At 40.0% G+C, this 22743-nt stretch overlaps 3 protein-coding genes and 1 pseudogene across 7 annotated transcripts in view; 2 read left to right on the forward strand and 2 right to left on the reverse strand.

Annotated features, from left to right (window-relative positions):
- Positions 1-6871: 6871 nt before the first annotated feature.
- On the forward strand, positions 6872-12208 carry LOC148736557 (3-hydroxyisobutyrate dehydrogenase, mitochondrial-like). The gene is made up of 3 exons (XM_088754117.1): positions 6872-7005; positions 10310-10543; positions 11387-12208. The coding sequence occupies exons 1-3, from the start codon at positions 6961-6963 to the stop codon at positions 11540-11542; spliced, it is 435 nt and encodes a 144-aa protein (XP_088610243.1). The 5' UTR covers positions 6872-6960; the 3' UTR covers positions 11543-12208.
- On the forward strand, positions 8486-9336 carry LOC148736558 (uncharacterized). Its single transcript, XM_088755198.1, has one exon. It carries the CDS (start codon positions 8617-8619, stop codon positions 9259-9261), a length of 645 nt encoding a protein of 214 aa, XP_088611324.1. The 5' UTR covers positions 8486-8616; the 3' UTR covers positions 9262-9336.
- A 536-nt stretch (positions 12209-12744) lies between the features above and the next one.
- Positions 12745-22096, reverse strand: LOC148736559 (separin-like). 4 transcript variants are annotated; one of them, XR_015998381.1, is made up of 10 exons: positions 21947-22096; positions 19520-19608; positions 19387-19447; positions 18831-18919; positions 18237-18349; positions 17756-17839; positions 15252-15360; positions 15040-15095; positions 14067-14401; positions 12745-14009 (listed from the first exon to the last, which is right to left on the reverse strand). XR_015998381.1 is itself a non-coding variant. In XM_088751959.1 (9 exons), the coding sequence occupies exons 2-9, from the start codon at positions 19559-19561 to the stop codon at positions 14188-14190; spliced, it is 750 nt and encodes a 249-aa protein (XP_088608085.1). In that variant the 5' UTR covers positions 19562-19608; positions 21947-22096; the 3' UTR covers positions 12745-14187. The 4 variants fall into 4 exon arrangements, 3 of the variants coding, with proteins under 3 accessions (XP_088608085.1, XP_088608084.1, XP_088608086.1); XM_088751959.1 differs by having other exon boundaries at positions 12745-14401; positions 19538-19608; XM_088751958.1 differs by having other exon boundaries at positions 12745-14401.
- Positions 22097-22466: 370 nt separating this feature from the next.
- The window catches only part of LOC148736560 (uncharacterized), a 3210-nt pseudogene continuing 2933 nt past the window's right edge, over positions 22467-22743 (reverse strand). Inside the window, exon 6 of the transcript XR_015998655.1 lies at positions 22467-22743. This exon is cut by the window's right edge and continues 898 nt beyond it. The product of XR_015998655.1 is annotated as an uncharacterized LOC148736560 (transcript).

Genomic DNA, 22743 nt, shown 5'->3' on the forward strand with positions numbered 1-22743 from the left:
CTTGGAATACATGACAAAATTTGCTTTGTCAAAATTAATAACAAACCAAGGTTACAGTTATTAACTGTTTCTAACCATTTTACCATATGTGATCCTCCACAGGATTTCCAGCATAATGGTGATAACACGGGCACGGGTGCGATGACACGCCATGCTAAGCGTGATGTGACACGCATATGCGCATTTATTAACAAGGAAACAAAGAGTGACACAGTAGCTTTTGTTTTTCACGTCTTAACACGCTCAATCTTTTATACAGTAAATGGTTTGAACCCGGGGGTAACATGTGAATGTGTAGTCTGATCGTCCGGGTGAGTGTAGTCCTGAGAAGGACTGTTGTCGGTGGTAGTGACTGACGTTTCGACAGCCTGTGCGGAAGTCATCATCAGAGTCAAGTGAATGATTGTTGTCAGTAGAATGTTCTTATTCCAGTTCGTGTGAAATGATCGGTTGGTTTTGCCGTGATGTTATTGGCTGTAAGACTCAAGTGACGCAAGTCGGTCGTGATTGGTCTGTTTCGATCTGTCGGTAAAGTTAGGTCGTTCTTTTTCGGTCGTTTGTGATGTTTATGTCGTGAATGGGTCGTTTGTATGGAGCGGGTAGTTGTTGACATCTGTTTAGGGGAGTCTGTTCTAAGTTAGTAAACCAGCTTTCCAGAGTCAGTCGTTGAAAATAGTCAGTGCTGTAGGTTAGGCATTGCGCAGAGTCCCAGTCAATGTTGTGGTTGGTAAGTCGATGGTGTTCAGCAATGTGATTGCTGACATCACCTTTCCTCGTCGCCCGTCTGTGTTCAGTCAGTCTTGTTGTGAGGTTTCTGCCAGTCTCACCGATGTAGGAGGCTTGGCAGTCAGAACAATTGATCTTATAAATCGTTCCCTGTCTATTCCTCGGTTCGTCTTTGTCTTTAACGTTGATTAGTAACTGACGTAGTGTGGTAATGGGTTTGTGGGCGACGCGGATATTGAAGGGTAGTAAGATGCGCGAGATGTTTTCAGACATGCCTTTTATGTACGGTATGGTTGCTCTAGTCGTAGGAGTTGCAGTGTCGTTTGTTTCGGTAGTGGTAGTGTGTCAGTGAGTGTTTCGTCGGATGAAGTCGTTGTTGTAGTTGTTCTTTGTAAAAACACGGTGAAGGTATTTGTTTTGGTCGGATAAGCTGTCTGTCGAGTCGCATACTAGTTGTGCACATCGTGTTAGAGTTCTGATAGTTGTGGCTTTGTGTGATGTTGGGTTGTAGGATGACTCGTCTAGTAATCTGTCGGTGTGTGTCGGTTTCCTGTAAACTGTCATCCGTAATGAGTTGTCGTTGTGGCTTACCAGGCAGTCTAGAAAAGGAAGTTTGCCATTTTCTTCGACTTCTCTGGTAAACTGTATGTCAGTGTTTTGTTCATTAAGGTAGCGGTGGAATGCGTCAATTTCGGCGTGTCGAACGGCGGTGAAGGTGTTGTCAACGTAACGTAACCAAAGTGGTATCGTTTGTCGGAAAGGCGAAAGGGCGCGTTCCTCGATGTTCTGCATCACAATTTCTGCTATAACAACAGAAACTGGAGACCCCATGGCAGTGCCGTGTAACTGTTTGTAGTGTTTACCGTTGTACTGAAAGGAAGTAGACGTTAGGCAAATGTTTAGCAAGTCCATAATGTCGTCTGTCGGTAGCGGTAGTGGGTCGGTAGATTGTCAGATTGCAGTCTCAGTGCATTGTAATGCCAATTGAAGTGGAATACTTGTGAACAGTGATTTCACATCAAATGACACTAGTTTGTAGTCGTCAGGTATCTGAACAGTCTTGGTAGCGTTAATGAAGTCTTCAGTGGATTGTCGTTTATGTCTGGATATGTCGGTTAGCGGTTGTAGTATTGTCGTCAGGTACTTGGATAGTTGGTATGTGGGAGAGCCACAGAAAGAAACAATAGGTCGCATCGGGAAACCAGGTTTGTGTAGTTTCGGCAAACCGTAGAGTTTCGCTGGCTGTGGTACCGAGCACCTCAGTCGATAGTACCGTTGGGTGTCAAAGGCGTTCGTTTTCTTGAGTGTCAGTAGTTTACTGTTGAGTTTACATTGAAGTGTAGGAGTTGGGTCACGTTTGAGTTCTTCGTAGGTTTGTTTGTCGTTAACTAGTGCGTCCATTTTGTCGTGATAGTCAGTTTTGTCCATAACAACAGTAACTCGTCCTTTGTCGGCTGGTAGGATGACTATGTTCTCGTCGTTTCTCAGTCGTTTCAGTGCGCGTTGTTCGTCTTCAGTCAAGTTGCTGTCATTTAGTGACGTTGATTGTGGAGGCAATTCTGCTTCTGATGTTATCCTTGGTCGGCTCACTTAGCTCTCGTTGCCGAGACAGGGCCGCCTCAACACTAGATACAATAGCCTTGGTCAGTATGCGTTTAGGTGTTACTGAGTGTTTTAGTCCGTATGATAGTACCTGAGTTTCAGTCTTGTCTAAGGAACGAGAAGAAATGTTACTTACTCAGTTGTCGTCCGGTTTGCTTCGTCTCTTTTTTTTGTTGTGTAGCAGTCGTGTCAATTTTTGTTGATGTCCAGTGCGGGCGCGTTCAGTCGTCTTGTTGGCTCGTTTGTCGGCAATTGTCGTAACGGTGTCAAGTAGGTCAGTTGGTATCAGCTGTTCCAGTTGGTCGTCAACAACTACCCGCTCCATACAAACGACTCACTCACGACATAAACATCACAAACGACCGAAAAAGAACAACCTAACTTTACCGACAGATCGAAACAGACCAATCACGACCGACTTATGTCACTTGAGTCTTACAGCCAATAACATCACGGCAAAACCAACCGATCATTTCACACGAAGTGAAATAAGAACATTCTACTGACAACATTCATTCACTTGACTCTGATGACGACTTCCGCACAGGTTGTCGAAACGTCAGTCACTACCATCGACAACAGTCCTTGTCAGGACTACACTCACCCGGATGATCAGACTACACTTTCACATGTTACCCCCAGGTTCAAACCATTTACTGCAGTGTTGTTAGATGTTACGACAATTTCAGTTTGTTTACTGGCCAAACTGGCAGGTGGAAATTGAAAACCACAAGCCAAAACTGAATTTCTGCATAAGTCTGTGGCTAGTGGGCTACCATTAGTGTCAAGCCCTGCTCTGTTGGCTTGTGTGAAGAGTCTCTGAAGAGGTCTGAAAGCCTGATCTTGTGTGAATCATGTAACATTAAAATATGAGTCGGTATCACCTTTCTATAATGTCACAGTGTTTCTTCAGTGGTTAAACTCAAACTAGACAAGTGTTTGAATCGTATTAGTTCAGTAATTTGCTGATAACCTCTTTGCTGGACTTGTAGCGCATGGAATGATTTCTTCAATGAATTATGCGTAGGATACAATTGAAAATATTTTACCATCCCTTAAGTTTTTTCATGCCTCTAATCATGATAATACCTGCTTAGATTGTTGAAATGTCTGTGACTACGCCTGCTAACAGTCCTTGTTGGGATGTCTGTGACTACGCCTGCTAACAGTCCTTGTTGGGACTATTCACAGTCCACTCAAATTCAAATAATTTACAGGTTGTTTCTAATTGCAGTCCAAATGTGAAAGAGGTTTACTGTGGTGAGAATGGTATCCTAAGGTGAGAAGAACCAGCTCTGTTATTTCTAACTTTATTTCCAGCTCCAAAGAATACATATATCTTATTACACATTTTGCTGTGTCGTATCACTGAGTATTTTGACGAGTTGTGCTGTATTTTGACGAGCCTGTAGGGCGAGTCAAAATACAAACAACGAGTAAAGATACTTAGCAATATGACATAACAAAATGTCTAATAAGAGATTTATTATCCAACATGCCAAATTGTTATTTCAGTGGGGGCAAATTTCGTGTATATTTCTGGAGTAAAGCATCGAGTGATATTTGTACTCGTCTCGCATGATATTTGTACTCTATGAAGCACATTTGGATAACACTTCTCCATTCTATCCCCTGCACTCCTCTTTTATGATGGAGGGTTCAATCATTATTTCTCTATATTTGAGTTACATCAGCCTCGGTAGCCTCTCCAACATAGTGTAGCAATACAAACTCAATTTTCACTTCATGACAATGTTGATTTGCATGCCTGCAAAGAAAGGAAAAGGGAGGTAGTCACCATTATGAAAGAGGCCTACAGGGTGTTTGCTTTGAGCCACCTTTTCCATCCCCTTGGAAATTTAAAATGTAAGTTTTGTGACATACATTCCTTTAAGCCTTCTTGGTTTGCAACTCCAGCCCCCCTTCCCCCCCTTCCCCCCCCCGTCCCCCAAGGAACCTCAGAGACCCTTCTTAAGGTCAGGTTGAGTATATTTCTGGATTGCTTCAGAGAAAGACTGAATTTTGAAATTTCTGTAACTGTGATAAATTAAAAAAGTATATATTTTTTGCAGTAAATGGTTTGAACCCAGGGGTAACATGTGAAGGTGTAGTCTGATCGTCCGGGTGAGTGTAGTCCTGAGAAGGACTGTTGTCGGTGGTAGTGACTGACGTTTCGACAACCTGTGCGGAAGTCATCATCAGAGTCAAGTGAATGATTGTTGTCAGTAGAATGTTCTTATTCCAGTTCGTGTGAAATGATCGGTTGGTTTTGCCGTGATGTTATTGGCTGTAAGACTCAAGTGACGTAAGTCGGTCGTGATTGGTCTGTTTCGATCTGTCGGTAAAGTTAGGTCGTTCTTTTTCGGTCGTTTGTGATGTTTATGTCGTGAATGGGTCGTTTGTATGGAGCGGGTAGTTGTTGACATCTGTTTAGGGGAGTCTGTTCTAAGTTAGTAAACCAGCTTTCCAGAGTCAGTCGTTGAAAATAGTCAGTGCTGTAGGTTAGGCATTGCGCAGAGTCCCAGTCAATGTTGTGGTTGGTAAGTCGATGGTGTTCAGCAATGTGATTGCTGACATCACCTTTCCTCGTCGCCCGTCTGTGTTCAGTCAGTCTTGTTGTGAGGTTTCTGCCAGTCTCACCGATGTAGGAGGCTTGGCAGTCAGAACAATTGATCTTATAAATCGTTCCCTGTCTATTCCTCGGTTCGTCTTTGTCTTTAACGTTGGTTAGTAACTGACGTAGTGTGGTGATGGGTTTATGGGCGACGCGGATATTGAAGGGTAGTAAGATGCGCGAGATGTTTTCAGACACGCCTTTTATGTACGGTATGGTTGCTCTAGTCGTAGGGGTTGCAGTGTCGTTTGTTTCGGTAGTGGTAGTGGGTCGGTGAGTGTTTCGTCGGATGAAGTCGTTGTTGTAGTTGTTCTTTGTAAAAACACGGTGAAGGTATTTGTTTTGGTCGGATAAGCTGTCTGTCGAGTCGCATACTAGTTGTGCACATCGTGTTAGAGTTCTGATAGTTGTGGCTTTGTGTGATGTTGATGAAAATGACAGGGAACGATTGATAAGATCAATTGTTCCGACTGCCAAGCCTCCTACATCGGTGAGACTGGCAGAAACCTCACAACAAGACTGACTGAACACAGACGGGCGACGAGGAAAGGTGATGTCAGCAATCACATTGCTGAACACCATCGACTTACCAACCACAACATTGACTGGGACTCTGCGCAATGCCTAACCTACAGCACTGACTATTTTCAACGACTGACTCTGGAAAGCTGGTTTACTAACCTAGAACAGACTCACCTAAACAGATGTCAACAACTACCCGCTCCATACAAACGACGCATTCAGGACATAAACATCACAAACGACCGAAAAAGAACGACCTAACTTTACCGACAGATCGAAACAGACCAATCACGACCGACTTGCGTCACTTGAGTCTTACAGCCAATAACATCACGGCAAAACCAACCGATCATTTCACACGAAGTGGAATAAGAACATTCTCCTGACAACAATCATTCACTTGACTCTGATGATGACTTCCGCACAGGTTGTCGAAACGTCAGTCACTACCACCGACAACAGTCCTTCTCAGGACTACACTCACCCGGACGATCAGACTACACCTTCAAATATATTTTTTGTTGTTCTGTGAAGCCTGGATCATTGTTAATTGACACAAGCACCATAGAACCAGCAGTTGCCAAGGAGATGGGTGAAATTGTACAGAGCAAAGGAGCCACTTTTCTGGATGCACCAGTCTCTGGAGGTGAGGTGTCATTTACCATTGTACATCCAGACATCAGTATGTACAATCTCCATGGTTTTCTTTGGTGCTCATTTTCTCTATCTCCAGATGTACATGTCAACGCAACAGACATATCACATCTATGGTCTGAATTTTCAAAGGAAGACAGTTCAGGAGATATAAAATTCTTCACAACTTTTGTGGGAAATTGTCATCGCCATATATGCGTATTACAGGAGTGATAGGAAGTTGCATTGGCAGCCATTGATGAGAAAAATGTGACAAGTTAACCCTTTAACTCCTAATATCTCATTAGTTATTCTCCTCACTGTATGCTCTACAATTTGTAAGATGTTAGTTTGGAGAATTTTGTTATTGGTTCAAATAATCCCCTAATTGATATTTTCATTTATTCTCGTTACTTGTCTTCTTGATATTGTATTGATATTGTAAGGAGAAATTCTGTCTTGGTCACTCATGGGAGGTAGAAGGTTAAAGAGCCAGTTGACAATTAAAAGTTTAAGCCTTTGGCTACAAACAGTACATTTTTGGAGTTGTCTATACAGCAATGGTGAGAAAAAAAGAAAAATGTTGCACAAATATCTGGAGGCGAGTCCTCTCTTTTTCACAAACCAGTTTAGGGAGGGTACTGGATTTCTCTCTTTTTAATTGTTTGTACCAGTGATGGGCCAAAGGGGTCTTTAGGTAGTATAGGCATGTATAATGTTGATCAAACTCTCAAATTAATGTAACCTAATGTCTGTCTGCAAATTTATTTTTAAGGGTAACAGCAGCTAAAGGAGGAACATTAACATTTATGGTTGGTGGTGAAGATGACGCTTATGAAAGGGCCTCAAAAATAGTATAACACATGGGAAAGAATGTAATTCACACTGGAGCTACTGGCACAGGGCAGGTAGTTTGAATAGAATGCAGTCACTTAACCCTTTCACTCCTATGGGTGATCAACACATATTTTCTCTTTACAATATCGGTACAATATCAAATAGACAAGTGATGAGAATTAAGAAAAATATCAATGGGGGGTTAATTACTAGATCCAATATCAAATTCACCAAACTCACATCATAAGAATCACATGGCATCCAGTAAAGAGAATTAGGTACTAGTGAGATTCTGAAGTGAAATGGTTGACCCTTCCAATCTCAATAATAATAATAGTAATAGATAATAATAATAATAATAATAGTAATAATAATAACAATGATAATAATAATAATAATAATGGTTTTGTGAAGGGAAAACAACGTTAATCCCAAAACCCGGAGAGTTTACCAGCAACAACCAATGACCCATCACTTGTCTAAACACGCTTTATAAATGGTTCGTGTCTGCTTGTCACAACAAACCAGCATCTTGAGGAGAACGATCTAATGGAGGGTGCGCAGAGGGGGGCACGTGCAGGGTGCAGTGGAACAACAGGCAACCTATTGATCGACCGAACAGTTGCATTGGATTGTCATAGGAGGAGGTGGAATTTGAGTGTGGCCTGGATTGATGTTAAAAAGGCGTACGATTCTGTAGATCATAGTTGGTTGAATGGGGTGATGACGTTACACAGGTTTCCCACATGTTTGTGTAAGAGTTGTAACAGATAGTGGCGATCACAAGGGAAGGGAGACAGACCTCTGAAAGGATTAAGTTCAACAGAGGGTTACCACAGGGGGATGCATTGTGCCCGAGGCTGTTCACCATATGCTTGAACCCAGTTGCATGGAAGATCAGAGCCGCTGAAGGATACTGGATGTCCAAACCTATTAACAGCAAGGTTACGGGACTCTTGTTTATTGATGATCTCAAGATCTTCGCTGCATTGGAGAGTAAGCTTGAACAGGTTATGAAGATGGTTAAGTCATCTATGGAGGATGTGGGGCTTCAGTGGAACTTAAAGAAGTGTGTGGTGGATTATAATCGGGTGGCAGCGTCAAATCAGTTTGCATTGCCTGTTCTTGGATATCTTATGTGGACACAACAGTGGCCGGTGATGGAACTTAAGCAGATCAATAGGGAAGCGCGCAAGATTGTTGTCGAGAGTGGGGGTAGACACCCATGTAGTTCAAATGTATTGTTGTATATGCCAAGAAGTAAAGGAGGGCAGGGATTGCGCTCTGTTGAAATGGAGTACAAAGCCACAAAAATCAAAAGTGCAGTCAGACTCCATGGTAATGAAGATCATGCACTGGGAATGGTATGGAAGTTTGAAGAGCAAGCGGCAAGGATGGGGCGTAGGTCCATTTTTAAAGAAGCAGCTAAGTGCACAGAGGAGTTGGGGCTGGAGTTGGATTTGGGACACGCGCAAGGGATCAAGAAAGAGGTGCGGAGGTGCCAACTTGAGAAGTTGGAGGATGAGATTAAAAACCAATGATGGCAAGGGCGTCTAGTGACTACCAGGCTGGAGGATGAGAGTTTGAGTGCCGATGGGTGTTTCTGGTGGCTCACAGTGTGGAAGAACTGCCCATCACACACAATTGCTGGACTCATTGAGCTATACGAGCAGCTCTTGCTAATGCAAGTATACACGACTCGGAAGACCCACACAAGCAGGGAAGGCGAGGTGAGGTGCAGATTATGCGGTAAGGCTCCAGAGAGCGTGGCTCATATCTTGTCTGGATGCAGTGCGCTAGCCCAGAGCAAGTATCTCTCTAGACATGACGCAGCACTGAATGTACTGTTTTACGAACTGTTGTATGATGAGGGAGTTATAGATGAGATACCACCCTGGTACTCACCCGACAAGCCCAAGCCCGTGTATGAGTCAGAGAATGTTAAAGCTTATTGGGATGTCCCTATATATGCTGATCAACAAGAGGTCAGATGCAATAGGGTGGATGCACGCATTGTAAATCATATGTGCAAGAGAGTTGTGATGCTGGAAATGAGCTGCCCGTGGGTTAACAATCGGACAAGAAAGGATGAAGAGAAGATACTGAAGTACGGACCCCTTTGCTGGGAACTAAGGCAGCAGTTCCCAGGCTACGAGGTGAAGAAATATAACATCATAATGGATGCCCTTGGGGGGTGGTCATGGGAGCTGGATGTCATGATGCGCGAGCTGGTGGGAGACAGAAGCACAGACGTACTGCAAAAGATGCACAGGGCAGTGCTCTCGCGCATGCTGAATATTGCCCGGACTTTCAAGGTGGCAGTTTGAGTTCCTGTTAGAAGGAGGACCGTAGACACAATGGAAAAGCTTTTTATGATTAGTTAATGTACATTTATTTTTTACTCCATGACTCACAGGTTACGGTTTTTGCCCTTTGCTGCCTGATTAGAATGTAGCATTCAGTTGATTTCTCTGCGATGATAATAATAATAATCATGATAATTGAATTTACCATAATCACTAAAAATTTACAAAAATCATGTTAAAAGGCTTAAAATGTCTGATAAAAATCTAAGAAAAGCTATTGGATACACGCTTTGGTTAGTAACGATGATGACAACAACAATAATAATCAATAATTCGGTTCTCTAGGATGAGACTCGTATCAGACCCAAACTAACTTTGATAACAAAAACGACCTAAATATAAAAATCGAGAAAGGAACTACTAGTTCGTATTGAAAGAATTTCAGAAGACGTGCATCGAAATTATCCTTACAAAAGTAAATTACATTAAAAAAATATTTGAGAAGGGAAATAACACTCTTACTCTAAAAAACTGTAAAAACAAATTTTAAAAATGTCTATCCTATATTTGCCATAGCATTGTCAATTAAAAAATCTGTATCGAATTTCTCAAATGTTCTTCTCTTCTTTCTTGTACCTCTTAAGCATAAAAGGGTGGATCGTAATAATAATAATAATGACAATAAAATAATAATTTTAATTAAAGCTATAATTATAATTAAAGCTGTGACAGTTAAAATTGACACTCGACATTTATACGTTATTTGCTAGTTCCAAGAAGTTCATCAGCATGTTAAATAAAATGGAGTACATAACAATTAGATTAATTTACTATGGAAATGAAGAGTAAGAACATCCTCTTGTGAATCAACAGGTGTTTAGGGCTTTCTCAAATACTGAAACAAAAAATTGCAAAGATCTCTAAGCTCACACAGCAAGAAAGAAAATGTTCCTGACCAGTAATTCAGAAATAAAATTGGTCTTTGCAAACATGCCCTCTACAGTAGCAAGAAGTGGGAGCAGATACAATTACTATTCCAACTCCTTTGGGCATAACCTTCTCTTTACAGGCAGCCAAGATTTGCAACAATTTGTTACTAGCTGTGAGCATGATAGGGGTCTCAGAGGCCACAAATCTTGGAATCCGGCTGGGTCTGGAACCAGAAATGATCGCCAAGGTTATTAACACAAGCAGCGGTCGTTGCTGGTCGAGTGACACCTACAATCTCTGTCCTGGGATCATTGAAGGGATCCCTTCTCGCAACAACTATCACGGAGGATTTGCCTCACAGCTTATGGTCAAGGTAAGTTGACACAAGATGAAAAAAAGCTTGGCAAGAAGTTGTGTTCTAAGAGAAGAAGGGCGGGGGTACCTTTGTGTCACCGTTGAGTCGCAGTTTTTGGTGGGGTGGTGGTAGTACCTCCCCTTCCACCACAGCAGCTCTGAGCCCAGTTGTTCAAAGGAGTGAATAATGCTTTCCTGCACTGGTTAAGATTTCACAAAACATATCTCATCATTCACTAGAGAAAGATGTATCCAGGGATGGTGTTATTCACTCAGTGAACAACTGGGGCCTTGTTTCACATGTCGGTGCAGTTTCTTTTTGGTTTCTGTCATTCCTCAAAGAGTTTTCATCTTCTTCTGCAAAAACCGAATTTCGATTTTATCTCAGGACAAAGTGCTGCCACGTAAACCTAATGATTAATATATATATATATATATATATATATATTTTTTTTATATCTTGGGACATAGTATATAGTACATGGATCCCACAACTGTACCTGTTTACAACACATTGGAATATCAAAGCCTTCAGCCCAGCCCTTTCCATTCCCCCATCCCTCCCCCCCCCCCAATAATATTTTTTTCTGGGTAATTTTCAAATCAATTTTCCTGTTTGGTACCAATCCAGACAAAATCTCAAACATAAATGAGTCAATGTGAGTTTGACCACCAGAATAGATTGAAATGGGGCATATCCAAGACTTAATATACTTCTGTTTCATAGTGAGGGTAAAGGGCAAGTGATGGGAGAATTAGGTTTTGCAGTAAGCCTTATTATCAAAGCATGAATGTTTGGAATTCAAAAATGGATCATTCTTGTCAACAAAAAGCACTAAAAAAGTTTTGTTTTTTGTTGCAGGACTTAAGACTTGCTCAAAGTGCAGCAACTGCTACTACCACTCCTACACCAATGGGTTCACTTGCTCATCAAATTTCTAGAATAATGTGCAATAAAGGATATGCTAAGCTAGACTTTTCATCTGTGTTCCAGTTCTTGAAGGAAGATCAACATTGAGATAGTTTATGTTAGCTATTTTTTTAGTTGACACAATTTTAATGCAAGGCAATTCTGGAAGAATAGGTTGTTTTGCCATGCTAATTTATTTGTAAACTAGTTGCTCTAGGTGTGGAGAATGGCAGACAAAAGTACTGTTAAAGGTGACTTGGAGAGGTCACGAATGATTAGAAGGTTTTCACTCCCATGTCTGGAAATTTGGCTTGATGCAAACAGATATACCTTTAATAGAGGCTAAATGGGGCCAAATGGCCTCATTATTTACTATACCATTCATCCATTCATGTCAAAAGCAAAATGAAAGGAAAGTGGTCTTCTGATCAAAGGGTGTCAGCGAGTTGTTAGGTGCTTGCTGTAGTGTAAGTTACAAAAAAATTTCTAAACTTTTACACAGTAAAGTTTGGTCCATGTCATCTGTAGTTAACTTCAAAAAGACAGACATTGCCATATCTGAGGCCAGTTGAAACATTTGTGCATCAACTTGATGAATTCATTTTGTAACTTAGTCATCCTCAGCGTTACCACTGGTCATTCCAGGTGGTTCAATAATCTTCACCAAGGGATCAGATTAATAATTTCTTTACCGCTCAGCAAACAGTATTATTTTTGCCATTGCACTATTTTGATACAGCATGCCCAATATACCCAAGGTGTCAAGTACATGTATACACAAAGTTACTTGGGGTGGTTGTTTTCAGGATCTACTGAAACAGTTCTTTTTATTGATTAGCATTTTGATCATTGCATGACTGCAAGTTAGTTGCCACCTCGGTGGTCTATCACCGGCCTTAAGGCATAAGTATTAACCCTTTCACTCCTGAAATCTCAACAGTAACTCTCCTGGATTTTCAAAGGCTGGATAGTACTATTCACTGAATAAATCCCTACTGGGCGTGTAGCGGAGTGTGTTTTGTTAACCCTTCTCCACTGAATTGCGATGTGTCTGTTGGATATTGTTTTTCACCGATTGAACAAATAGACTTTGGTTTTAAGGGTAAGGCTTGCTGATTGGTTTTATGCTGTTTTTTAAAGTCCTTGGCAGCCATCCTTTCAAATGTCTGGCAAAAATGCGGAAGCTCTGTGTGAAATCCCATTTAATACCTGTAAAGGGTTAAAGCAGTTTGTTAGCTCAGCATTGACTATGGAAAACAGCCATTTTAGTGGGTGTTTCCTGTATCAATAAAGATCTAAAAACAGACAGGTAAACTACCAGAAATTTAATTTTGTACCGTTAGTGCAAAACATAAATAAACTGGCAAATTTAATTCTTTAGTTAGTATGAAATGTGATACATAATACTAATTAATATTTTACAATTGCTGAGCACTTTGTTTCATTCTTCACATGCACAGAAATGTGTCCATACCCATCTTGGAGAAAACAAAACAGGACTCTAAAAAATTGTAATTCAAGAACACCTAGCCCGACTTCAGTATCCATATTCTCCACATTTCTCTCTATACATTTCCTTTGTTTAGCAATCAAATCTTAGTTTTTTTTTCCTTTATTCTCATGATCCTAATGAATGATTTGGCAGTGTCACTATGTGGAGATATTAGATGCTGATTACTCTTAAGGGTTTGAAAAGTCAACCAAGGGCTTTCTCTGTTTGTTTGGTCCCCCTCTTCCTTTCCCCGTTTGTTTTCATGAAGTTTGCTTGAAAACTACTTCTCTTTCACCATAGCAAACCTTTCAACAATCAACAAAAATGCACATTTGCCTGATTTTCACAGCTACACATGAAGATATATCTTTAAAATCGAGGTTGACACTCAAGCAAGAATACTTGCATTTCCAAGGAGAAACTCATTTTAGATCTTTAAAATTAAGTAAAAAAGGGTTGCTTTTATATTGTTGCATTAACTTTGACAAAATTAATGAAAATACACATTTGAGAGGAAACCTAGAACTATATATTTACATGAATAATTCCACTTTAATGAGGCAACAACAACATCATCATTTCAAGATCAATTATTAAAACAAATATTGACACTAAAATTATTAGGTACCTTCTTGGAATTCATTCTGTTATGAATTGTATCCTTTTCCATTTTTTTCACAATTGGTACAGATATCAGAGAAATGCCCTTAATATGCAAGCTAAACTTTAATTGCCAATGTAAAACATTAATATACAGATGACATATTACTCAAATTGTTCCCAATTGATGATATAATATGGTAAAATGGTTACAAACAGTTAATAACTGTAACCTTGGTTTGTTATTTGACAAAGCAAATTTTGTCATGTATTCCTTGGATATGTTGGTACTGACATAATTTCATAAAAAGTAAGTGCGATAGAGAATAAGAGCTGTAGTAGAACAGGAAAAAAAAGATAATGTCCCTCTCTGTTTCAAATGGGTTTCTTTCTTGTACAACTTAACAGGATTGTGGGACAAAGTATGACAAACTCGCTCTGCTTAAACTGATTGGGTACTTTCAGCCCATGTAGATTTAGCACCTATTGCATATGGTAGTCTACACTTAAGTGTTCTATCAACATTAAAATTGTATGCACTACCATTTCCAAACGCACTCTGCATAATGCTTGTCCTCTTTGCCACACAACCAGCACTAGTATGGTAAATACTTTGCTATTGCTCACTGGAACTAGAGATATTTTAGTATATAATCCTTGGTTAACCATTCTGTTCCTTAGTGTAAGCTGGAAGGCCATAAACTACAGGAGATGCTCCTATCAGATATTTCAGTTTACAAGCTTGTCGCGACTGGCTTAGTACTTGTGGTAATAAGAAACAAGACCCAGATTGAAGCCACTGTTTCAGCAGAAATTCACTGAAGCAATCAATGTCTTTGTCAGTAACATCCCACAAGTTAGCAACGATGGCTGGGCTGAAAGTGAATACATTATAAATAGATTACATGCTACATATCTATACAGTGAACCATAGAGTAGAGCTATGGTCTTTGAAGAATAACTAGTTCCTTGAGGGTCTGGTCCAAGAAAAGGGAGTGCCCAACCTATAAGGAAAGCAAAGTTATACGAGTTTCCCAATGACAAAGGTCAATAGCAGTTGACATTTGGGTTCAAATCAGGACTTGACACTAATGGTAGCCAACTAGCCACACACTTGTAGAAATTCAGTTTTGGCCGGTGTTTTTCGATTTCCACTAGCCAGTGTAGCTAGTAAACAAACTGAAATTGTCATAACATCTAAGTTGTCACTGGCCACTTGGCTAGTAAGTTGAAAAGTTAGTGTTGAGCTCTGTCAAATAGAGCCAGAGGTTTCAATAAAAGCTGGTTATCAGCTGTCTATCACTGCCCATGAGTCCTCTTACTGCTGTCTATCGAGCCTGCGAGCTGGCTCTCATGTTTAAGTCTTGCCTTAGGACCCCTTTTCCAATGACAGCTACCCACTACTATATCAACAGCTGCTTAAGCAAAAAGCTGTTGAAACCTGCAATATAGCACGTCAGTAAAAGACTTTGTGAGGGAACTAACACACAAGAAATGAATGCCAAAGACATACCAGCCTGCCAGAAGATAGATTAAGGCCATCCCCCTTGGCTCACACTCTCCACCAACCTAATGAATTAAAATAGAGTGGTTACTTATATGCCCCATGCCTAGTCTCAACCAACTACACATCTGAACCAGACAATTGGACACTTTGCCTTTTTTTGGTTTGTCAACAACAATTATGTGATAATGTTTTTCCTTCACGGTCAGGAATAAACTAACCTGTAGTTTTCCCGAACTGCAACCCATAAGCAGAGTAACAGCTCGACAATCCAACCTTTGAATGTCATCACCCTGCAGAAATTCACGCCCAGTGCCATGACCAAAATATCTAGAAAGAATATTGATGCGATGATTAAAGCAACAACAACAAAACTTTCTACTGTAGATACCCTTATCTGAAAATGTTTATCGCATCTAGAACTAATAAGTATGGGATCATGTTTACTGCAGGTGCTCTCCACTGATATATCAGTTGAGAGTCAGTCAACACTTGGGTGACACTCGGTCGATAGTCAGTCGGCACTTGGTTGATTGTTGGTTCACAGCTGGCCGATACTTGGTTGAGACTTGGTCGACAATTGATGGTCAATATCTTTACCGATACATTGACCAACTGTCAGCCAAATGTCAACCAACATATTGGTCAAATGTTAACTGACTCTCGACAAATAATTATGTCAACCGATGTATTGGTTGAGAGCACCTACAGTAAATATGATCCTTAATTTGTGTAACGGTTGTATTATGGACCCAGTTTAGGGTAATTGTGAAGAAGAGCTCCCCAAAAAACCTGTCGGCCGACAGTTGGTCGACAGTCGGCCAACAGGTTTTGCCTGAAATATAGGCTACCTGTCGGCCGCCAGTCGGCCGACAGTCGGCCGACTGTTGGTAATGTGTCGGTAACCTGTCGGTACCTTGTCGGTAGCTTGTCCGTGAAACGATCACACAATGTTAGGGATTCTAAGTTTGCCGTTACAAAAGCATATGGGTTTAAATTATTAATTTTTTAATTTGCGTTTGTCGCAGAGTGGCAAAACGAGGTATCGTGGTCGTTTTAGATCAAGAGTTTTTGGTCTGGTTTACCAGAAACGTTGAGTGATCCGATATTTCACTCGTAGAATCGTGCCTCGCTTGATACAACATTAGCGGCGCGCTCCTAAATCAATTATCGCATCACGCATCCAAGTCTAATTATCGAATTGTTACGTATAGTATTTTATTATAAGAGGCCGCGTTGCATTGTTGGGCGATTGGAACGAAAGTGTTTGTATTGATACGTAGCTTATGGTTTTCAGAGTTTTTGGCCGAGTTTTCGATTAAATTATCTTCCTATGCGATTCTTAGATTGTCTGGTGTGTTGTAAATTACGCAAGTGATATATCCTATACGCATCTGATAACATTTTGGAAGAAACGTTTCTTTACATACTACCAACTTTGCCGTCGATCGGTAAGTAGGTGAAGTCTGTCGAGTCATACATCACCATGTCACGTTATGTCACGTTAACTGTTCGTTTTTTACACAATTTTTCTTTTTTCTTAACCTGTCGGTAGACTGTCGGCCGCCTGTCGGTCAACTGTCGGCCGACAGTCGGCCGACAGTCGGCCGACAGTCGGCCGACAGTCGGCCGACAGGTTTTTTGGGGAGCTCTTCTTCACAATTACCCAGTTTAGCAGCTAAGCAACTGCAACTCACGCAAGAGCATCAAATGTCATATAAAAAGGGTCATAGATACTGATTTCATTTCTAAAATAAAAAAAACACCATCTCCCCTGTTTCAGTTGTAATTGGCATATAGTTCAGTCAATGTAGCATAAATCATTACTGGTAGTAACTGATACAGACATATCAGAATGATAATAACATGGGTCATCCAACTTAATTAGTTACAGAAGCAAAATTTCAAGTATGTATAAAAGAAACCCAAAGTATCTTTGTCTCTATCTTAGTCAACTTATTGAACATTCAAGAGTCATGATTCTTAGTATTTCAGCACTAACAGCTCTGCAAATATCCAACCTCTACGACCTTTTAAATTCTCTACTTTGTCAATGGCAGGCTTAGAAATTTTCAGGGTTTCAGAGCTAGGGTTTATTTTAGAGGTATGCATATCAGAGGGGTGTGAGGGAAGGTTCTTTTCAAAAACTTTGTAAGAGCCAAATGATAATTCTTTACAGTCCCTCTGATCTGCTGTATACATTTCTTGGTAGAGAACTTGTAATGTTTAAAGATGGAAGCTGACATTCTCAAATGGAGGATAATATAACCAGTACATGACAGTTTTTGTTGTGGAGAGAGAGAGAGAGGGGTAAATTGGAGAGTGATGAGAGATAGGAGGCATACCAGAAGCTTGATGTTCTAGACAGAGGGGGCTCATTTAAGAGGAGATTTACTGGAGTGTTTTTAGTTATTCACATGAACAGGTCATGGACAGTCAAAGCTGACGGGAGACCCTAGAATAGTGCAACGGACTCTGGGTTGAGAGGTCTGGGTTTGAGTACTGGCTGGGTTAGTGTGTTGTGATTGTGGGCAAAACACTTTACTCTCGAAAGAGCCCCCAGGGGGGAGCTATGCAATAAAGTATGTAAAGTATGTATGCCTCTCTTCACCCAGAAGGACAAATGGCTTCTGCCGAATTGTCAGGAGGGGGGGGTTAATGGTAATACTCCTAGTTGGCTGTGTGGGCCAATAGGCCCCTTACTGGAGCCTTTACAGTAACTCACATGAACAGGTCATGGTCAGTTAAAGCACTCCTGAACTCTTCCTGTGTGGGAGCCTTTCCTGTGATACCTTGCCATCCATCTTCGCTGCAAGTGACAACAATTATTCATATAAGTTGGATTACACAAGCATTTTGATTGGTTCGTACTTGTGATCTATTAAAAAACAGATGCAAGAGTAACGTCACCATCAACAACATTTTGCTTTCTTATCCTTTAAAACCATTACATGTTGCCAAAATGCCAAAATCAGTGACACACTTGGCTGGGCTTCCTGTGTCACTTTTTTGTTCTTACTACATTTTGATGTCATCTGTGATCTATTACTAAACAGACACACAGCAACATTGAATCTATTTATTCAGTTTATAATATATTGGTGTTACCTCTATCAACTTGTATAGCCTAGTTTAATATATAAGAAACACAACATCAGGTCTTTCTTCTGTTTCATTTGCTTCAATCGTTTGCTTGTGTTTTGTACCTTTCAAACCACTTCTGAAACATTTTCTGGGTGTTGGGCAGGTTATTCTGAGGATTGAGTGCATAGAATGTTTTCTCAGGATCAATCTCAGGCAACTGTCTTTGACACGATAACTATCAAGAAAAATGCAGAAAAAAATATTAACTGACAATGAATATCAAGGTATTAAAAGCTAAGAATCTGGCACAAAAGTTGTTGTGGTAGGCAACCACATTTCAAAAGACCTTCATTCTATTCAATCAATTGAGAATTTTTCCTGTATGCTTACCTTGGCTAATAGATAATGAAATGACAAACACTTTTTTTGTATCAGATCACAACTTCTTTTCCTAAAATTACAAAACTATTATTGTAAGGGAGAATTATGCTCCAGAAACCAAATGAGCCAGTTCTTTACACAAGGTCTAACCCAAACCATGGTTTACACAATCAGTGGGCATCAGGGTTGATATAATTAATTAAAATAAATTTCTTTCCACTGTTGACAGCATAGCAGAGATAAAAATCAATATGGTTCTGGGAGAAAACATGACAGTTGTTTGAGAAACAAGTCAGGTCTTCAAACTTTCAAAGACCTCTTAATGGAATGTGTACCTTGAAAAAAAGAAATTGCAGAGATGGGACCCTTGTCACAGGTAGGTCAAACAGGATCGGTATGCTTTCCCATGGAAGATGCTGAATATCTTATGAATCATAAAATACAGATCAGTTTGATGTATAGATATGCCAGAAATTGACTCTGGTTTCAAATATTGTAGAAGAGTATGTCCCAATACTGAATGAGTTGATAAGTAAGATCTGCTACCACAATTTAGGCACACATCTTGCAATTACAGCATATGTGTGCATGCCCATAAATCTACTTTAGTGTCTGAACACCTTGAATATAATGGTGAGCAACCAGTACCCATTACACTAATGTTGCATATGACCACTTTTTAAACTAATATGGAATGTCAGTCCATTACAGATGCCTTTTCCCCCACCCTTGTGTTTGGCTAAGCTTTGATTCCTTGACAGTTCACCAACATCTATTTACAAAGAACCCACACATTGGTTGTTCAGTTGTCAGGTCTTCAGAGCTAGAGCTAGAATACATTTAATGGCTGATTACTAAACAAATGTAAGACCTAAAAAAGCTGGCTCTTACTTTTCCAAGAGTTAGGATTACAGGATGACGAGGAATGTTCTCTGCAGAGTGACCTCCAGACCTGAGAAGGAATTTTGTTGTCATCAATAATTTCTCAAGAGTACAAGTAATGAAGGTGAGAAAGAAAATTAACCTTTATGTTCCCTTGAACCTGTTTATGCAGCTTTTCTTGCATGTATCTTCAAATAGCTTGTCAGTGAGGTTCTGAACTTCATCAAGTAGCTGAAACACGCAATGTGAGAGAACATGAAATGAGAGATGATTACTTAAGGGCCAAGGCTGAGGAACCTCCTTTTGTCTCTAGTTGCTAAGACTAAACACATTCTCCTGTCAGGCAATTGACGATGATAAACCAATAGAGTGCAATTTTATCAAACACTAAATAATCAAAACAAAAATAATCACAACAGCTTATTGCAATAGAGGTTGAGAAGAAAAAAACCAGAGGGTTGCTATGTCTAGGAAACACAAGTGGACCAAATTACAATTTAGTTAATGTAACTAGTTGCTAAATCTGACTTAAGCCCTTCATTAGAGTGAAGAGTTAGCCCTTTGCTTTGACAAAAGCAGTGAAATTCCAACTTACTTTAGACACTTGATTATGAATTCTTTGATTGCAACAAAAATTTTCTTGTTCTTACTTTTTCAAAAGAAGGTAGCATCCATGGCAGTAATTTCAATCAGTGCTTCAGCAGTTTCTTTTCTTGACAAGCAAAATGACGAATCTATTAGGACCTACAACAAACAAAGGACACTTAATAATAAAAATATTAGTAATAACAATGGGATTTAGCTGGGGACATTCCATGAGGTGGTTCTTCTTGTCCACTGGTTTAAAGTGAAATGTTGAAATGTTGGTTTTTGTGGAGGGAGGAAAACCAAGGAAACTGTATAAAAACCCTTGGAGCAAGGACATACCGACCCACATACCACATATGACACCAGGTCTGGGAATTGAACCTGTGGAACAGCAGGGAGGTGAGTGCTCTTGCCACTCAACCATCCCTAGTTCCCATTCGGTTACTATGCAAGGTTTTGCTACTTCAATTGTCATCTTTGGGTCAAGCACCAAAGAAGATGGCACACAAATCATAACAAAGATTGATGGACAAAACATTTTTCATAAAATCTGCCATCCTTGTAATTCGGGAAACTCTGATTGATTCATGCACAACATACTTCAAGCAAATGATTATCAAATCCGCATCCACACAGGATTGAAACTTTCTCTTCCAACTCTCTGGCTAAGGATGCTATTGATTCACTTTACTCTTCATCAATAGGCTGACCAAGAGGAACTCCTCTCCATCTTCCAAGCCAAGAACCTTCAAGTTTCTCCAAAAGGTTCTAAAGAAATGACCATAATTATTACAATTTAGACTTTCAGTTATGTCATAGGAGAGGATACACATTCATGGCTCGTGAGAGTTGAAATGCTGATCACCTTCATTCTCCTGTCAAGCCTTGTCCTTAGTGTCCACCACTCGGTTGTGTTGTTAATATTCATGCTTTTGATGCTCTCATTCATTATGTCTATAAATTCCTCCAATACACCAGACTGGAACAGCTTTGAAAGATCCATAAGAACTTTGTCTCCCTTTACAAAATAAATTGTTTCAGTCAATAGTTAATTAGGTTAATTTACTTCACCAACCCTGTTCTTGTGCTTTTATCATTACTTACAGACTTTCTAGTGGTTAAATGAGAAATTATCTACTAGTAAGCTCAGGTTACCCCCAGTGTTTTGTCAGATATCCAGACAGTTTGCTCAGACGTATTTCTAGTGATCTTCTAGAATAAAGAGGTATTGTGAGAATTCAGTGTTTTACCCAAAAACCCCTGATGGTGACCTTGGACAAAGCTTACACCTGCACTACAGAATCTCAACTGACTGTAAGCTACTACCTCCTCCAACGTAGAGGTTTGAGGTCCACTCTCCCTAAATACAACAACAGAGTAACCGCAATATAACCAAGTTGTTACAAACACATCGACATACAGTGCAATCCTTGTTCTGTGCTTCTCCAGATGTTGTGTTAATCTTAACCACAGCAGGATCACAGTCAGCCCTTACCCTGCAGATCAGCAGTTCTCTGTCCTTGCTTACTGGATGTGTGAAGGTTTCCAAAGTGCAAACAGTCCACTCTAGAAAACAATAATTCTAATTTCTTACCTTGTCAATATCACACTATAGGATTATTGCCAAATTCATTATTTGCTCAACGTAATAAATTAAATTTCAGTTCTACTTGTCAAAGGAACTAAAAATTCATGGCAAATGTAATCATCTATGTGTAGCATGAGCTGAAGAATTGGGAAGAGTCAAATGATGTGGTCTGGTAACAAAAAGTTTTTAACAAAGTAATTTTGCTTAAAGAATTATGTTAAATTAGTGACAATTACATTTCGCTAGAAAAAAATATTCTCCCGTTATAAGAGTCACATTGTTCTACAAACCAATCCTGAGAAAGTTGAATAGTTAAACACTTTCTTTGAAGCTGGTTGGGCTGCATAACACAGCTGAAAGCTCGCTATTGCTTGTAAAATAACTATAATGTACCTTTAGGCATGTTCTGCAATAGGGAAATTTCTTCAGGAGTGAAGAGACCTTGTTTGTATCTCTCAGTTGCACACAAGGAAAACTTCATGATGTTTCAAGTCTTGATCAGGGCAGCCAGTTTTTGGTGAGCAGTATTAGTTGAAGAGTCATCAAGTGACAAGGAGGTAAGATGTTCTGCAAGCTTCACCAGATCTCCTTTGTTTTCCTAACAGACAAAAAGGAAATAACAAAATAAAGAGAAATCTACTTGCAGATTTATTAAGTTCCCTGCTCTGGCATCCCATGTTCTAGTTCCCTGTTATGACATCCCATGTCTTACAGTAGTTCCCTGTTCTGGCATCCATGCTCTAGTTCCCTGTTCTGTAATCCCCTGTTCTGGCAGCCATGTTCTAGTTCCTTGTTCTGGCATGAAAGGTTCTAGTTCCTTGTTTTCGCTTTCCATATAAAGGAGCAGATAAACTTTGAGTCACTTAGTGCCACAGTAATTGGGGTTACCAGTAAACACGGACAGTTGTGTGCCATGTCTAAGAGGTAAAAGCATCCAACTGGTTTTCACAAGGTCACGAAAAATCTCTCTCTTTTGTATACATAACAAATAGAAGTCTATCAAATGCAACAGTAGCTACAAGTACTCACAAGCAAAGGTGTTATCATATATACCAAAGGTTTAGACAAATCCTTTGCTATTCTCCTAAAATAACAAAATCACAGGGATTCAATTGAAAATATCCCTGGTCACTAGTCAGTGAGGTCATCTTTAATTAATTTGAGTTGAAACTTCAACTTAAATTAACAAA

Source organism: Stylophora pistillata, chromosome 3 (assembly GCF_964205215.1).
Source record: "Stylophora pistillata chromosome 3, jaStyPist1.2, whole genome shotgun sequence".
NCBI lineage: Eukaryota > Metazoa > Cnidaria > Anthozoa > Scleractinia > Pocilloporidae > Stylophora > Stylophora pistillata.

What these genes read in the sequence shown, in the direction of transcription:
- LOC148736559 (XM_088751958.1), bottom strand. Translation starts at nt 19,561, where the DNA reads ATGCAAGAAAAGCTGCATAAACAGGTTCAAGGGAACATAAAG. An exon ending in TTTCAGAAGTGGTTTGAAAG is followed by an intron (nt 17,840 to 18,236) that starts GTACAAAACACA and finishes TGTCACTTGCAG; the next exon opens with CGAAGATGGATGGCAAGGTA. An exon ending in ACTGACCATGACCTGTTCAT is followed by an intron (nt 15,361 to 17,755) that starts GTGAGTTACTGT and finishes TATTCTTTCTAG; the next exon opens with ATATTTTGGTCATGGCACTG.
- LOC148736557 (XM_088754117.1), top strand. Translation starts at nt 6,961, where the DNA reads ATGGGAAAGAATGTAATTCACACTGGAGCTACTGGCACAGGGCAG. An exon ending in GAGCTACTGGCACAGGGCAG is followed by an intron (nt 7,006 to 10,309) that starts GTAGTTTGAATA and finishes TTCTCTTTACAG; the next exon opens with GCAGCCAAGATTTGCAACAA. An exon ending in CCTCACAGCTTATGGTCAAG is followed by an intron (nt 10,544 to 11,386) that starts GTAAGTTGACAC and finishes TTTTTGTTGCAG; the next exon opens with GACTTAAGACTTGCTCAAAG.
- LOC148736558 (XM_088755198.1), top strand. Translation starts at nt 8,617, where the DNA reads ATGCAAGTATACACGACTCGGAAGACCCACACAAGCAGGGAAGGCGAG.